Source organism: Pan paniscus, chromosome 15 (assembly GCF_029289425.2).
Source record: "Pan paniscus chromosome 15, NHGRI_mPanPan1-v2.0_pri, whole genome shotgun sequence".
Classification (NCBI taxonomy): domain Eukaryota; kingdom Metazoa; phylum Chordata; class Mammalia; order Primates; family Hominidae; genus Pan; species Pan paniscus.
In genome coordinates, this window is record NC_073264.2 from 96,608,017 (window position 1) to 96,625,645 (window position 17,629).

The 17,629-nt window shown below is 51.4% G+C and overlaps 2 protein-coding genes across 9 annotated transcripts in view; both read right to left on the reverse strand.

Moving 5' to 3' along the window:
- Positions 1-17,629, reverse strand: part of SYNE3 (spectrin repeat containing nuclear envelope family member 3) — a 102,376-nt gene that overhangs the window by 39,862 nt on the left and 44,885 nt on the right. For all 8 annotated transcript variants that reach the window (XM_063596111.1, XM_034938078.3, XM_034938076.3 and 5 more), the window contains exons 3-6: positions 13,743-13,915; positions 11,878-12,187; positions 3,045-3,206; positions 1,247-1,594 (exon numbers count right to left, since the gene is read on the reverse strand). In XM_063596111.1, coding sequence (XP_063452181.1) covers positions 1,247-1,594; positions 3,045-3,206; positions 11,878-12,187; positions 13,743-13,915 — 993 coding nt within the window. The remainder of the gene's footprint in view (positions 1-1,246; positions 1,595-3,044; positions 3,207-11,877; positions 12,188-13,742; positions 13,916-17,629) is intronic.
- Positions 3,718-11,867, reverse strand: LOC100969044 (uncharacterized). Its single transcript, XM_034938079.3, is given in 1 exon segment — positions 3,718-11,867. A coding segment is annotated over 1 exon segment (480 nt). The 5' UTR covers positions 9,878-11,867; the 3' UTR covers positions 3,718-9,397.

Sequence of the window (17,629 nt, forward strand, 5' to 3'; positions counted from 1 at the left end):
CAAGTCATACCCAGCCCTCTGCTCTCTCGGGAGCATCCCAGGGTTGCAGTCCCAGGGGGGATGGATCCACTGATGTCTGGATTCCTGGTCTGTTCCTCCTGCTATGTTAATTTTCTAGAACTGGGAGCCTGAGCTGGCCCAGTGGTTGGAAGCATATGACCTTGAGTCAGATTGCCTGGGTTCAAGTTAAAATCCCTGTCTCCACCTATTGGATGTATAACCACAGGCAAGTCTCCTAGCCTCTCAGTGCTTCATTTCACACATAACAGAGGTTGAAGTAATTTTCCGAAAGCCACTCAGTTAGCAAGGGGAGAAACTAGGACTTAAACCCAGCTAGTCTGGCCCCAGAGTCCCCATCCCTCACCACTGTGCCACACCACCTCCAAGGCGCATTGAGGCAGACAGTCCTAAAGCAGGGGACAGTTCCCTTTGGAGGAAGGTGATCACTGCAGGGTAACCTGTTCTGCTACAAGATCGAGTGAGAAGACAGCTCTTTGTTTCTCCCTACTAAAAATATTTTTGCGTATGAGCAAAGATTAGAAGGAAGAGAAAACATATAACAACAGTGGCAGAGTGCAGGTAAGATCTGGGATGGCTTCCCTTGGAGATACCTCCTCTCATGAAGTCGTGATCCTGAGTTAACAATAAATAAAGACAGAGGTGGGGAGGGCCGTTGCTTCTTATTTTAAAACTCTCTTTATCCACAAGTCAAGCTTCAGTTCGTATACCTCGGGGGAGGGGTGGGGAGCCTCTGATGGGATGTCGTGTCGGGGTCTGGGAAGCACCCCCCACCATGGTGGGCCTCTGCTGCTTGGCCTCCTAAAGGCCCATGTTTGTTCCCCATGATCTCCACATGAAGAGTTTCCCCTTCTGATCCAATATTCCCTGTTCCACGCAGAGGAAGCCCACACCTTATCCCACCACTGGGCAAGAGAGTAGCTTTGAGGCCCAAACCTGGCTGCCCAATCCCCCTCTGCTGTTATTTATTCACAGACCTACCATGTGACTCTAGGGATGTTGGGGAAAAAATGTCTCTGCAGGCCCCAGCTTCCTCATCCAGAAAATGGGGATAAACACCCAACTTGTCTACTCCCCGCTCAGGGAGCTGAGATACCAAGAATCCCGGAGAAACAGAGTGAGTGTGCTCAGGGCTCAGCCCGATTCTCCATCACAGAGGAGGTCTGAGTGCCAGGACCCTGGGCACAGACAGCACCCTGGGCTCCATGACTCGGCCAAGCACACTTACCGAGTAGCGTCTCCAGTGTGCCACCAGCTCGTCCTCGGTCCCCGCTTTCGCCGCAGGCTGCAGGCCCTCCTGGGCCAGCCTCTGCAGGACCATCCTGAACTCACTGAGCTCAGCCTCCAGCTGCTTAATCTGCTGCTCACAGGCTCCCCTGGACTGGAGCAGGCCCCGCAGCCGCTCCTCCTCCTCCTCCCAGAGGGCGCGCAGCTTCTCCAGAACTTTCCTCATCTCTTCCAGTTCTCCGGTGATCTTCTCTGCACCCAAAGGAGAGGTGTTCCGAATGACACCCACAGACTGCTCCTCCAGCCTCTCCAGAGACTCCTCGCCCCTGGGAAAATCTTTGGCAATGTCCTGAAGAGGGTAGAGGGGTGAGGGAAAAACAGGCAGGGAAAAAGAATACAGTTGCTACATTTTCCAGAGCAGACCTGGGACTGCCCTGCAAAACACTGATTCCTGGAGTCCCGTGTTAGAGCCAGAGAGGGGCCTTCCCAAGGGCTGGACTGTCTGCCTTAAGTAGCATGGACTCACCACCTGAGAACCCTATTCCTTCCCCATAAGTCTTTTTCAAGCCATTTGATTAAGTCGAGGAGAAAGTCTCTGTTGGGTGCTTCTGTCTTGAACACTTTCTGACATTTGTTTATCTTCCTTTCCATGCTTTCAGCTGGAAACAGTGTGGAGCCAAATAGAACCAAATGGCTCTGTCCGGTTTCATTGTGTTTATTTGTGTGGTTATCTACCTATTTGGAATTGGCACCATCTTTTCCATTTATGACAGTGATATGTTTTCTTTCTAAATAAATAATCATCAGTTTTTTAAAAAATGAGTCCATTTAAATACAAATATTAAAGAAATAGTTCAGATACTGCACAGTTGTGGCAAAATTTATCAAGTGGTTCTTGAATTATTAAAGACATTTTACCCACTCAGTTTATGGAAGGAGTCAGAGGCTCATTGAAAGCCGTTCAGCAGGTGAAAAGTGGGGAGCCCACGTCTCCCGATGGCAGATCTGGTGCCTGCACCACGGTTCTTCTCCCTTGGCACCATTGCCATGTGGGCTGGATCGTTCTGTGCTGTGTGGGGCTGTCCTGTGCACTGTAGGATGGTTTTGCAGCATCCCTGGCCGCCACCCAGAGGCAGTAGCAGCATCCACCCCCTCTACCCTCTTAGGACATTGCCAAAGATTTTCCTCAGGGCGAGGAGTCTCTAGACACTGCCAAATGCCCCCCATTGGAGACCCACCAGCCTAGACCATGCTTCTGTGGTCCTGGGTTTCCAAATGCTCTGCTGGCCAGGGATTTCCATAAAGCCTCTGAGGACCCAAGCGTTTAGACTAGATTCCACGCTTCTCCTCACGGGGGTCTGTGGGCCATGGGTTCTTATATATTCTGTGGCACCAAGCACTGTCCTATTAAAGAAACTATGACATAGGTCAGGGCGTAGTGGTTCACACCTGTAATCCCAGCACTTTGGGAGCCCGAGGCTGGCAGATCACAAGGTCAGGAGATCGAGACCATCCTGGCTAACATGGTGAAACCCTGTCTCTACTAAAAATACAAAAAAATTAGCTGGGCATGGTGGCGGGTGCCTGTAGTCCCAGCTACTCAGGAGGCTGAGGCAGGAGAATGGTGTGAACCCAGGAGGTGGAGCTTGCAGTGAGCTGAGATCGCGCCACTGCACTCCAGCCTGAGCAACAGAGCAAGACTTCATCTCAAAAAAAAAAAAAAAAGGAACTATGACATAGAACCCACCCTCTGTGACTGTCCCTAGGGTCCCTCTGGTTGAGACACAGCTGGGGATTACCTGCAGTGTGGAGAGGCGCTGCGTGATGGGCAGCTTGCAGTTCCGCCCCAGGCAGCCATTCACCTTCTCCACCACCGCCTTCAGCCACAGTTGGAACTCGTCCACGCCTGCCTGGTATTCCTCATGCTCCCGGGCCACCTGCTCCAGCATATCTACCCGCTCCTGCGGGAGGAGGAGAATCACCAGCCATGAGGGTCCCCAGCCCAGACAGCCCAAAGGCCAGAAAGCCCGTAGCCTGCCTGGGTGTGTGTGTGTGTGTGTGTGTGTGTTAGCAGGGGGTGCAACCAACCTCCAGCCCTTTCTCTAGACACAAAGAGCTCTCAGATACTCTGTTCTGCCTTACAAACAATATGCCAAGAGAGTTGGCTTTGGAGACCAGAGCATGTTGGCACTGGGCCCTGTCACTATGCAGCTGGCTTTCTTGTTTGCCACATCCTAGGAATGGCATTCAAGACTGCGGTGCGGCAACAGCAACAACATTAGCACGACTACTACTACATCACACTGTCATTCTGAGCACTCGCCAAGGTGCTGGGCACTGCTCTAAGAGCTTGACATATATGAGCTCAGTGAAGTCTCCTGACCACTCCATAAGGGGGTACCATTACAGTCCCAGTGTGACAGATGAGGACACCAAGATACAGAGAGGTAAAGTGACTTGCCCAAGGTCACCCAGCTAGGAAAGTGCCAAGATTCAATCCGAGCTGGGCTGAATGCTAGAAACCAGCATTTCTAGCTCCATTACACAACAGTGTCCACAGGGTGTGCAAATCAATGGCAAGCTGCCCCATTTCCCCATGAATACGGTGATGTGTGTTGCATGGGTTGGAATCATCTCTATTTTCAGCCAGTCCCACCAAAGGTCTTAACAACACAGGGGCAAGATGATGTCCTGAGGGTGGCTGACATTTGGAAAAACGATGGTGTCCTGCTATGAGCCCCCACTGTACTCCCAGAGACTAGGTTTTTCAAAACATGCCCTGATCACAGTGCTGTCTCCCCATATCCCGTCATGGCTCCCCACTGGCCCCAGGCCCAAGTCCAATCCTTACAGCCTAGCACTTCAAGGACAGGTGTCCATGATGTAGCTCTGTGGTCCAGCAGTCAAGACCCTGGGGTTGGGATCCCACTGCCTGTGGCTTGAACCTTGGCCCCACCTTGGGTACCTAATTAAACCCTTCTGTGCCCAAGTCCCCTCATCCATATGGTATGGTTAATAACACCTGCCTCATTGGGAGAAAGTGAGATGAAATGGGCCAGAGCTCACCCCTAAAACAGAGCCTGGCAGCTGGTAAGCGCTTAACAACCTTGAGGCATTGCCGATTGTCTCCTGCCTTCTCCAAGCTCTTCTCACACCTCCAGCGGGTAACCACCTGCAGTACTAACCCCAGGCCCCCTTCTCACTCTGAGGCCATGCCCACTGCCCCAGGCTGAATTAACAGCCTTCCTTCTGAGTTCCCAAACCACTGGGATGCAACTTCATCACAGCAGTTGTCCATGGCATCGTCACCCACTGGGGGATCCAGGAGGTTCCTAGAAACAAGGCTGCCCCTGTTATTTCATCTCCCAGGGTCTAGCTCAGGGCACATCCTGTGAACGCTTCCTGAATGGCAGGAAGCACAAATCTGGAGTGTTTGCCATCAGAGGAAAGTTTCCAAAGTGAGCCAAGAAAAGGGAAAAAGGAGACTCATTTAATAAGCACCTATACTAGGTGTGCGTGGAACTTCAAAGAGTTATCTTATTTAACACTCAAACAATCACAAAACCCTCCTATTCTGCAAATGTCCGGACTGGAGTTGGGACATTGCAGAACTCTTTTGGTCTTCCAGAAAAGATTCCAATGGCAAGTGTCAGACTCCAAAATCATCGACTGTTTCTGTCAAGGGCCACCCAGGAAATGCTTTTAGCTTGGCCTGCCGTATGGAGCTACCCCACCGCCAGCATGCAACTTATGTTGTAGCCCATGAGTAGCCACAGATAATGTGAAAAGAATGGCCGCATTCCAATAAAACTTTAATTATGAACACTGACAGGTTTTTCATATCATTTTCACACATCAAGAAATATTTGGCTTTTCATTTTTTCCCAACCATTTGAAAATGTGAAAGCCATTCTAGCTCATGCTTATAATCCCAGCATTTTGGGAGGCTGAGGCAAGAGGATTCCTTGAGCCCAGGAGTTCAAGACTAGCCTAAGCAACACGGTCAGACGCCATTTTTACAAAAAATAAATAAAAACATTAGCAGGGTGTGGTGGTGTGCACCTGTAGTCTCAGCTACTCGGGAGGCTGAGGCTGAAGCTAGGAATGGGCTGGATGTGGTGTCTGAACCATAGCTGGCTGACCTCAGCTCTTCACCATGGAGCCAGGCCCTGTCCAGGAGGGTTCTGACCATCTGCAAAGCTAAGTCAGACATTCTCAGCTGGGAAGAGTGAACGGGTAAGTGCATCTGAAAAACCCCTTAGCTCTTTCACATATGCTTTTTTCTTCTTTGGGAAGCTCCTCACCGAATCTAGAAATATGAATTCATATAAACCTTGCAACCACCACTGCAAGTAGGAGAAACCATCCCCATTTTAGAAATGGGGAAGCCCAGGCTTAGGACCAAGCTCTTCAGTAGAGAACTGAGAAGTTCTCTCAAGGCTGGGCATGGTGGCTCATGTCTATAATTCCAGCACTTTGGGAGGTGGAGGCAGGAGGATTGCTTGAGCCCAGGAGTTCGAGACCAGCCTGAGAAACACAGTGAGATGGCATCTCTACAAAAAATTTAAAGATTAGCTGGGTTTGTGAAGGGCGCTTGTAGTCCCAGCTACTTGGGAGGCTGAGGCAGGAGGATCGCTTGAGCCCAGGAGGTGGAGGCTGCAGTGAGCTGTGACTGCACCACTGCACTCCAGCCTATCTCACCTGACAGAACAAGACCCTGTCTCAAAACAACAACAACAACAACAAAAATTGTTGAGCACTCCAACTGGGGTTGTGAAAAAGAGAAATAACATTGGAGGCACCATACATTCTTATTTAGAAACCTATTTTTATTTTTTATTTTTTGAAACAGAGTCTCACTCTGTTGCCTAGACTGGAGTACAATGGCCTGGTCTTGGCTCACTGTAACCTCTGCCTCCTGGGTTCAAGCGATTCTCATGCCTCAGCCTCCCAAGTAGCTGGCATTACAGGGGTGCACCACGATGCCTAGCCTTTTTTTTTTTTTTTTTTGGTATTTTTAGAAGAGACGGGGTTTCACCATGTTGGCTAGGTTGGTCTCGAACTCCTGACCTCAAATGATCCACCTGCCTCAGCATCCCAAAGTGCTGGGATTACAGGCGTGAGCCACCATGCCCAGTCAAAAGCCTATTTTAAAGTTATAGTAACTGAAATAGCTTACAACTGGAATCAAGAAAGACAAAATTCTTACAAAACATGGGCCCTGCTTGAATCTGAAAGTGGAGCAAGCGCAGGGGACAGTCCCCTTCATGCTTCCCGCCTGCAGCCCTAAGGATGGCTCCGGGGCCTCGGCAAGCTCCCCTGCTGGCTTCCCCTTCCTGCAGGGTTATTTAAATCCGTCAAAACTCTCCTGGAGCCTCCTCCATCAACAGGAAAGGCTCATTCATGAAACAAAGTGGGTCAGGAGTAACAGACAGAGGCTGGATGCTGGGCCCCTGGCCGCGCTGATGGTGATAGATGCAGCCGGGAGTGAACTCTCCCATGGAAGTGCCGGCCGTGGCTCCTAGTGTGTGAAGGATGAGGTGCTGGCACCCGGAGAAGTCCAGGGTAAATAAAAGTCTGTGTGATGGGGAGCAGGTGCTCAGAGAGGACCTCGGCAGGAGGGGCAGGGATCCAGCTGAGATCCGTGCCAGGCATAACAGTCTCAGGGCAGAATCCAGCCGTGCTGGAGAATGACAGGGTGACAAATGGGAAGGTGCTCAACCTTCTCGTTAGACCCAGTAATTACACCATCTGCGGCGGGCAGAGCTGTCGGGAATGTCAAAACCTAACCAATTAACAAGGGTGGTACGGATTTATGCCTCTGCAAAGGGCTGCACGAGCAGCTCTGATTCATCACAAGCAGCTCTGATTCATCACAAGCAGCTCTGATTCATGGCCAAGATGCCAGACAGACGCGCCTTCTGTGAGGGCCGCCACGGGAAGCAGCGGGGGTGAGGATGCTTCCATGTGCCTGCCTTTGGGAAGACTAAATCAGGATGAAAAACAAACAAACAAGCCCCTCCCCGCAGCCAGCCTGCCCTGTCTACATTTCACTTGCAAACACTGCGGGCTGACAACGTGCCATTGCTCCCCTCTGGGCTTAGCCTTGGCCCTAGTCAAGAATCTCCCTCTAGCAGGTGGTCACAGAGGCTCCAGTTCAGGGAGGACCCCATGGTGCTTCTGTGGTTCCGTCCCCATCAACCCTAGAGGCTGTGCTAATTAACATGTTGGACGTCAAAAATGGGTTTTCCTCGTTGGAGCAGTGGCCTGTTCTAGCATGGCAAGCAGTGGCAATGGGCTGTCATAGGTAAAAGTAGGGGCACTAACCTGAACCTAGAGACCAATCCCACCCCGAGGCCAGGCCTGGACCCCCAGGAAGGCACCAGGACAGATCCATCGCTGGAGTCAGAGGACTGCCCCAAGAGAGACCTTTTATGCAGGGGAGGTCTTCATCAAGCGTTCAGAGCAGGGACTGGGAGGCTGGGACCACCAAGGATCTCTGCAGGCTGCTAGGTATGTGGAGTGCCCACCCACCTTGGGATGAGGCTAGAATCCTCCCCCTTTGTCTGGGGCTGGAGGGCTGAGGACACCCAAGAGGTCAATGCCTGGGGCTGCATCCCACCTTGCTGATGAGGAGCTTAGGATTGAGTGGTTGGATCTCTGGCCAAGGGCGATGGAGAAGTTTGCCCCGCTCAGGAGCCTCTCAGGCTTCAGAAGAACATGGCACCCTCTGGATCCACGAAAGCTCCATCCATAGAATCTGGTGGATGTTATAGCTCCTCGCCCCATAAAAATGCACACTCATACCTTCCGAATACAAGATCAAAGAGGCTGCAGGGGTCCGCGTGGCCCCTCCCCACCTACCCCTCAGTTCTCCCCATGGCCAACTTCTAGAGAGACAGGAAACACCTCCAGGGTACACCACAGCCCTCCTGTCTAAGAGCTGACCGGGCTCCCTGTGAGTGAGAACAAAGTCCTCAAGCTTGCAGTAAGACTTCATCAGGGGCCATGGCCTTCAGCCAACAGCTGAGAAAGCCAAAACTGAATTCACTTCTCCATGCAGGGTCCAGCCACCCCACAAACAACAGCGCCCCATTTCCACATTGGCGTCAGCATTGACCAGCCATCTGGCAACTCCAAGGGCTTCCACCATGGAGGGAGTCTCCCCCTCACCGCACCCCAAACATCCCCCATCACCTCTGTCTCCGCACATGACACAGCCTTCCATGCTCCTGCCCCAGTACACTGCCAGGCGGGCCTTTGCCTCTTGAGAGCCCTGGATGCAAGGGCTCCCTCTTCAGCAGCTCAAACCTGCCTTTCACTGTCCGAGCCTGACCACAGAAGCACCCGGGGCCCCAGCTCATCCTGATGGTCACAGGTGCAGACACTAACGCAGGACCTGAGGCGCAGCTGCAGGGAGTGCCACCTTAGAAGTCATCAGCACCTCTGGCTTTTTCTACTGGGCCGCTGGTGTCTGACGCACAGAATGTTTTTTAATCTAAAAAATTAGTCCAAAAGGCCAGGTACAGTGGCTCACGTCTGTAATCCCAGCACTTCGGGAGGCCAAGGCGGATCACCTGAGGTCGGGAGTTTGAGACCAGCCTGACCAACATGGAGAGACCCCATCTCTACTAAAAAATACAAAATTAGCCGGGCATGGTGACACATGCCTGTAATGCCAGCTACTCGGGAGGCTGAGGCAGGAGAATCACTTGAACCCGGGAGGCAGAGGTTGCAGTGAGCTGAGATCGTGCCATTGTACTCCAGCCTGGGCAACAAGAGTGAAACTCAGTCTCAAAAAATAAAAAAAAGAAAAAGAGTCCAATAACAACTTCTCCATCTACTTCATAAAAAGACTGGGGGAGCAGATGAGGTCAGAGACAGGAAAAGGTTAGAAAAAACAGCTCTCACTGATAAGAGCTGTGATGTCTGTAGCGTTTTGGATTGTGTGAGGGGAGAACCCCCTGGAATGAAAATGAGGCTCTTGGAGGCAATCATTTCGGCATCTGGGCCAGAATTGATGCTCACTCAGCACCCCAGCATCCACCCTCACATACAAACATGCACACACACCCATGCACATACATGCAAACCTGCACACACACCCATGCACATACATGCAAACCTGCACACACACCAACAACTTTTTATCTCATCTCCTCCACACCCTGCACCAGGCGCTCTCTGCTGATTGGCACAAGCACCTGTTTCCTGTAAAGCCACAGCAAAGAGGCTGTGGAGCCAGGCACCTGTCCCAGCTGGGCCAGAGGGGCAGACCTGGAGAGAGAATTGCCATGAAGCCTGCCCATGCCACACGGGACTTGGCAGGGCCGGATGAGGGCCAATTGGCTGCCTCTGCAAGAGCCAAGTCGAATCCCCGCCTTGCCCATCCATTCTGGACCTTGTGCAGTCTCCTGTAGCCTCCTGTGGCTCCTCTCTGGGGCCCTGCGGGTTGCTTGCCTTCAAACTGCAGGGGTGGAGTTCTCATTATTTCAACAGATAGTTCTGAGCACCTGCTGCATGGCAAACAGCCATTGTTGTTACTATTTATTCTCACTGCTACTGAGAGTAGAAGTCATTCTTTATATTGGCAAAATGCTTGCCAGTTTTCAAAGAGCTCACATGTAACCATACAGCCCCCACAACCTGGGTGCAGGTCAGGTGAGCTGCCCTGAGGCCACACAGCTGGGAAGCAGCAGTGCCTGGCCTGGAATCCAAGTCCCTTCCCAAGCGCCAGAGCCTTGTTCCTGGTGGATTTTCTAGCTCTGCTTATCACAGAGCTTATTTCCCTTAAACTGTCAGCATGAAGAACCCAGGAGACGTTCAGTTCCAGCGCTACAGCCAACTAGAGAGCCAGAAATGCCAGATAAAATGTAACATAACAAACACCGTTTCAATGCAGACCCACGTCACACCAAGGGAAGGGATATTCCCATGGGCCAGAAGTAAAGATGCCCAGGAAACCACCCTGTTAAGCTCACACAGGTTCCTGAAGTCTTGGTTACTAAAAGCTTGGGTTTAATGCTCAGGCTGGAGTAAGAAGTGAGACTTTGGGCTCAGAGGCAACAGAGACCACAGCAAAAAGACAGAGCCTCAAGTGGCTGCCCGCCCCCACTAGCCAAAGGGTGAAGTAGAAAAAAAATATTGTTACAAATGCAATCTGAGAAGGAAATGTGTGTGTTTTAGCCTGGGCCTAAAAACGGGCCTAAAAACAAACAAACAAAAAAAAAACCAATCACCCTTCAGAATATGGAGTTGGGGCCTATTGTATGATTCTGGCTTGGGGTTCACGTTTAGAATATCCGCTTGATCTGGGAACCCCCAAGCCAATTCACTGACATAAAAATAGGAGTCGTGAAGATAAACCTCAGGAGGAGCCCAGCTGAAGCCAACAGAAAGCCACTCTCAGGTGGTGTCCCAGCTGCAGGCTTCTGCAGATGCATCCTGCTTAGGCTGAGCTTAGAGCTCAAAAGGACAACACCCCCCAAGGAAACAATCTACCATGTCAGGGGACACATAGGTGCCTGACGTGGAACTTCAGCCTTAGACCTAGAACCTCAGCCACTAGAAAAATCTGATGGGGACTGTAAAATACATATGTTTAGAATGATTGCAAATATAAGCTATATCTGGGAGGAATGCAAAATCTCAGGGGGAAAATGACATAATTTGTTAAAAAGAACAGGGAGACATAATACAGAACCAAATAAAATTTCTAACAAATGTAATTGAACTTGATAACTCAATGAACTGTTTCCAAATAAGGCAAGAATGGGGTGAGGAAATGCAGACAGAGAATGGACAGAGGGACTGGGGCAAGGGCAAGAGAGAGCAAGGAGGAAACACTGAAGGAGAAGGATTAAAGGGCAGGAGGAGGAAGGGAGGGGAGGAGGGAGAGAGGAAGAGAGAGAAAGGAGGAGAAGGGGGAAGCTGTTTGGATCAAAGTGAACATCACAGTCCATCAGTCAGTCAGTCAACACACCTATATGTATATTAAGCACTGCGAAACACTGGGTATCTGGATGGCAGATAATGGTGGATGCGTGAGTGGGTGGTGGAAGAGTTGGTAGGTGAGGATTGGGGGATGGGTAGCTAGGTGGGTGGATGGCGGGATAAACGAGTGGGTGATGGTTGATAGTGGGTAGATAGGTGGTGAAGGGGTAGGCAGTGGAGAGATGGATGAGTGAATGGGTGAGTGAGGAAGAGGTGGCTGGGTTGATGGGTAGGTGAATGAGTAGATAGATGAATGGGTGGGCGATTAAGTGGTTGAAGAGATGAATAGCAGATTGATCAGGCTGGTGGGGAAGTAGATGGATGAGTGAGTCAACAGATGGGTGGGAGAATACATGGATGAACAAATGGTGGGGTAGATAGGTGAATGGGGTGGTGTGTGGGTGGATAGTGAAGGGGAGATTTGGTGATTTAGTGGGGAGGTAGATGGGTGAGTAGGTAGACAGATGGATGGGAGGGTGGTTGGATAGTGAACAGGTGAGTAGATGGATTGATAGTAGAAAGATAGATTGATAGTAGGTAAATAGCTTGATAGTAGGCAAACAGTGGCTGGAATGGGTAGATAAGGGTGGATAGGTGGATGGGTGGGTGAGGATGTAGCCCACTCAGCCTCACCCTCACCTGGGCCTTGGCCTTCACTGCATCGTACTCAGCCTTCATTCTCTTCTGAGCATCTTCGTCCACGCTGGGGTCCCCGATCCTGTTGAACAGGGAGGCTGCCTCCTCCAGCAGCCGGTCCAGGAGCACCGCCTGGTTGTCCACGTTGTGCAGCAGCACCTGGGCGTGGCTCAGCTGCCACTGCTTCTCCTTCAGGCCCAGCTGGAGCTCGATGTGGGGCTCCAGCGTGACCATCATCTTCTGGAACCAGCGGTAGAACTCATCTCGGGCCAGCAGGTACTCGCTCCAGTGCAGCCACACCCACTCGATGCGGCTGTGGGCACAGAGACCTCAAGGTTGTGAGGGAGCCAGCCACCTGCCTCCCGGGTCGGGGGTCTGTGCTGTCACCCCCTCCCCAATACTAGCGGGCTGTGGTCTGGGGGCATGATGATGCCCTTTCTGGCCTCTGAGTCACCTGGACAGCTTGTTGACACTCCAGATTCTAGACCCTCCCTCAGTCCTACTGGATAAGACCCTCTGCCCAGTAAATAAGCTCCCTGCGTGAGGGTAGGAGCCAGGGGAGCTCAGACTCCAAACTTCCTCCCAGAACCACCAGTTTTGGGGATGCATCTTGGGGAGCCGTTTACCTCCAGCATCTTAAATCCTGGCCCTGAACTCCCACTGTCAATGCACAGACACCCCCCAGTCATTTCTCTCTGGCACTGGGGCTCTGAACACAGTTTCTCCAGGCCCCTGGCACACGCACACCCACTAATATTAGGAGCAGACTGCGGTTGGGATGTGTCCAGTCACCTGCAGAGCACTTTGGATCTGTCTTTACTAACAGCAGGCATGGCCTAAAGCTCAAGCTCAGATCCCCAGCCTGTCTCCCTGGGGGCTGGTGGTCAGTGTCCTTAGACTGGCTTCCCAGCAGCCTGCTTGTCTCTGACCCTTCCCCATGGCTGGGGTGAAGGAGGAGCTCCTGCTATGTGGAATGCTGCCCCACTGACATCTGTGACATCTGCATCTGTGGGCTCGTTGCACCCAATGGGGACGGAAGGCTGGGAGCCTGCGTGTGGGTCCCAGGGGTGCTGTGAACTCACTCTGCAACCCTGCCTCTTCACATGCCTTAGTTTCTCCATCTCTAACATGGAGGTGGCTCTATCTCCCCAGCCAACATCAAGTCACTTTGTTCGGAATTTCCAGTGCAAGGATTTAGAAAGCAGGAAGCACTGTGCAAAGTCATTCCCATCTCCATGCACATCCTTGCTTTATAAAAATGGAGATGATCCTGGCAGCTCTTGTTTACTGAGGGCCTACTTTGTGCCAAGCAGTGTGCCTTGCTCTTGATATTTGCTATCCCCTCCTAACTTCCTAACAACCTTCAAGGAGCACTTGATTACTCCCATTGTCCAGAGAGGTGCTTGAGGTTCAGCGAGGTCAGGTAACTTTCCCAAACCACATAGGAAGTAACCAGCAGGACAAGAGTCAATGCCAGATCTGTCCGAGTGTTTGCTCCCCACCACCCCCTGTCCCAGCCAACCACCACCCAGCTTCCTGGTACAAGCAGGGAATCTGGCTACAGTGCTAGCAGGGCCCCAGGCCTTCTTTCTCCAGAGCCATTGTGCCATGCTCTGGAGGATGCACACACGGTAAGTCTCTTAGGAATTGTTGACAAAACACGCTGGGTTCCCAGTGTCTATTATCATCATTCAACCTGATTATAATTAGAAAGAGGCAGGCAGGGCTGGCCCTAATCCCAAGAGAATATCCTGTCCCCCGGAATCCCAGGACTGGAGAAATGTCTCTTGGGCAGAGGGCCCAAGCTAGTGTCACAGTGGGCAAGGAGGGTAAATGGCAGCTGTGGACAAAGGCCCTGGATGCCCTACCTGTGACAGTGAGTCATGTAGGTGACTGTCTCCTCCCATTGGGCCTTGATGTCCTTCAGCCGGGCCAGGATCCCGGGCTTCTGGTCCCCAGGGCAGCATGCCAAGAGGGCTTCGGCCATCCGTAGCACGAGGTCCACCTTCACACGCCCCTCAGGCTCCAGCTGGCATATTTTCTGTTGTGGACACACAAGCCAGTTTCCAGGGTTGGCAAAAGGCAGACAGGCACAACCCTGGGAAGATAGTGGCACGGTGCAAAGAGCCAGGACTCGAAGGCCAGAGGATCTGGGATTCACATCACAGCCCCTGCACCCCTTCTTGTGGGGTCTTGGGCAACCTGCTAATAGCTCTGAGGGTAGGAGGCGGGAGCAAAGGCGATTAGCATGCTGGGTGCTGTCCGATGAATGGCTCTCTCCTTCCCCACTCGGCCCATTTCTAGAGTGTGAACTCAGACAAGTTTCATTCTCTCCTTGGACCTGGTTTTCTCATTTGTAAAGTGCAAGTATTAATCGTATCTATCTCTCAGATTTTTTTCAGGATTAAACGATGAGAAAATGCATGTGAGGTACATGTCTCAGTGTGCAGCGTGAGCATCTACCTCTCAGGGGCACTGCGAGGAGCTGGCCCAACCCAGGGCCCAGCTGAGCCTCCAGAATCATCTCTGTCTTTCGCAGTTTGCACCAGAGCCTTGCTCCTGAGGCTGCTCCCACCAGAGACCAAGAGCAGCTGGGACACTGAAGCAGCTCCCTTCCTGGGAGATGCTGAGTGAGTGACTGTAACTCACAAACAGCTCATGTTCCTGCAAACTGCCTTAGAACCCACAGCGGTCTGAGATGGCCCCTCCTGACCCTGCTCCTTCCTCCCTGCTCTCCTGGCCTCGGGATCATATCTGCATCCCTCTGACCAGCCTCTCCTGGCTCCCTTCCTCCCCATATTCTCCCAGGGGGATCCCCCTAATAAATACCATGCACATTTCATCTCATCTTGGTGTCAGCTTCCTGGAGGACTAAGACCAATGCATGATGTCCAGCAAATAGTAAGTGTCCAAGTAATGCTAGCTATTGTCATTGCTGCTACTATTCCAGTTCAGGGGCAGCTAAGGCTTGGTCTCTGTAGGCAAATATGACTGGATTCCAATCCCAGGGCCACTCCTTTCTACTGCTGTGACCTTTGTCACGGGAGTTACATTCTCTAGGCCTAAGAATGAGGGAAGATAAGCATTAGGTAATGTAGGGAGAGCCATGAGCATGCTGCCCAGCCCACACCGCAACCCAGTCACTACCTGCTCACTATTATTATTATTATCCTTATCTTTGGATATGTCTTTACCAACAGCAGGCATGGCCTAAAGCTCAAGCTCAGATCCCCAGCCTGTCTCCCTGGGGGCTAGCGGTCAGTGTCCTTAGACTGGCTTCCCAGAAGCCTGCTTGTCTCTGACCCTTCCCCATGGCTGGGGTGAAGGAGAGCTCCTGCCATGTGGAATGCTGCCCCACTGACAGCTGTGTGACCCCAGGCAGGTCACTAGGCTACTCTGGGTCTCCCTTTTTCATCCTGAGACAATGATAACAGTCTCTGCTTGTCCACCTCCCAGGGTTATAATATTAATTTTAAAAACACTTTTAGCCAGGTACAGTGCTGCATGCCTATAATCCTAGCACTCTGGGAGGCTGAGGCAGGAGAATTGCTCGAGCTTAGGAGTTTGAGACCAGCCTGGACAACACAGTGAGACCATGTCTCTACAAAAAAAAAAAAAGAAATTAAAAATTAGCCGGATGTAGTGGCATATGCCTGTAGTCCCAGCTACTTGGGAGGCTGATGTGGGAGGATCGCTTGAGCTTGGGAGGTCGAGGCTGCAGTGAGCCGTGATCAAACCACTACGCTCCAGCCTGGGTGCCACAGTGAGACCATGTCTCAAAAAATAATATTAAAAATAATAAAAATAAAATAAAAACACTATGAATTAAACATGGGTATAAGTTAGTGTACTTTGTAAACTGTTGAACAATTTTGTAGACCCTTCCCCAATGTGTGCAAATGGGCAATGGTCCCCATCCTTTTTTTACTCCATACAATAATCGTTGATGATGACGATGATGATGACGATGATGATAATAGTATAGAAGGACTTCCCCTCCTACCTGTGTTATCAAAGAGTGAGGCAAACAAGCTCCTTCCAAAGGCTGTCTCTGTGTGCATGTGAGTGGGGGGTGCTCAGGGAGAGTGAAGAATGGGAAGATTCCTCAAGAGAGGGAAAGAGGGTTTGTTTGGCCAAGTAGCAGGATGTGGCAGGGGCCCAGGGGGTGGTGGCCACAGCAAGTACCCACACAGGGACCCCGAGTCCCTCTCAGCAGCGAGCAGTGATGGGGAAAACAAAAGTACAATAGTGGCCAGTGTGGCCTGAAGACCCAAGGGCCAGTGTGGAATGTTCTAGACTGAATACGATTATCCACCCAGGATGTTTCACACCACCCAGGGGCAGGGTTCCACAGCATGGCTGAGGATGAATTTGTTGCCATTCAGAGAGAGATTTAATTTGATTAAAAATAATAGTAGACCAGGCGTGGTGACTCATGCCTGTAATCCCAGCAGTTTGGGAGACCAAGGCAGGAGGATCGCTGAGGCCAGGAGTATGCAACCACTCTGGGCAAGACAGTGAGGCCCCATCTCTCCAAAAGCATTTTTTTTAATTAAAAAAAAAAAAAAAAACTAGCCAGGCACAGTGGCATATGCCTGTAGTCCTAGTTACTCAAGAGGCTGAGGCAGGAAGATTGCTTGAGCCCAGGAGGTTGAGGCTGCAGTGAGCCATGATCACACTACTGCACTCAAGCCTGGGCAGCAGGGCAAGACCCTGTCACTAAAAAACTAAAAATAAGAAAAAAAGAGCCGGGTGTGGTGGCTCACGCCTGTAATCCCAACACTTTGGGAGGCCGAGGCGGACAGATCACGAGGTCAGGAGTTTGAGGCCATCCTGGCCAACATGGTGAAACACCGTCTCTACTGAAAATACAAAAATTACCCGGGCATGGTGGCGCACACCTGTGATCCTAGCTACTCAGGAGGCTGAGGCAGGAGACTTGCTTGAACCTGGGAGGCAGACGTTGCAGTGAGCCGAGATCACAACACTGCACTCCAGCCATCACACCACTGCACTCCAGCCTGGGCAACAGAGTAACACGCCGTCTCAGGAAAAAAAAAAAAAAAAAAAAGTAAGATGATATTTCTTATTCCCAGAAATGTGAAAGGAGACTTCATATTCCCCAAGCTAGCAACACAATAAGTCCGATTTTACAAACAAGGGAGCTGGGGACCCACAGAAACCACCAGCCTTGAGGAATGATTCTCTACAGCTGCCAGAGAAGCCTCCTCCACACCTGCTCCCAGCTTCAGCTCAGATGGAGTCCAGCTCTGAAAATCACAGGAGCCAACAACTCTGGGGAAGAAGTGAAATTCCATCTCCCTTGGCCACACCCAGAAGGAGCAGCCAGGTCTGGAATGTCCCATGCGGACAATGGCCCCTTCTCCAAAGCCTGGTGTCCTGACTGTGTGGTCCCCCCAGACCCCTGGACCTTTGTCCTTCTTATCCTCATGAAAGAGGCACAGGCTGGACAGAAGGGGACACAAAGACCCGAGACCCACTGCCTTTTCAAGGGAGTGAGTTTGATGCTTCTTTACCAAGGCAGAGGAGCTGGCTGGTCCAAAGGCAGGCAAGACACCAAGCTCCCTTCCCCGACCTGGAGAAGAAACGTCTGCCCTGAAAGATCAACCTGTAGGAAGTTTATTGGAGGCTTGAAGCCAGGGGAGGCCAGAGGCTGTGGCTAGGCTGGAAAAGCCAAATTTTGAGAAGTAGACTCCACTCCTTTTCACTGCGCTGATGATTACACTCTTTGGCT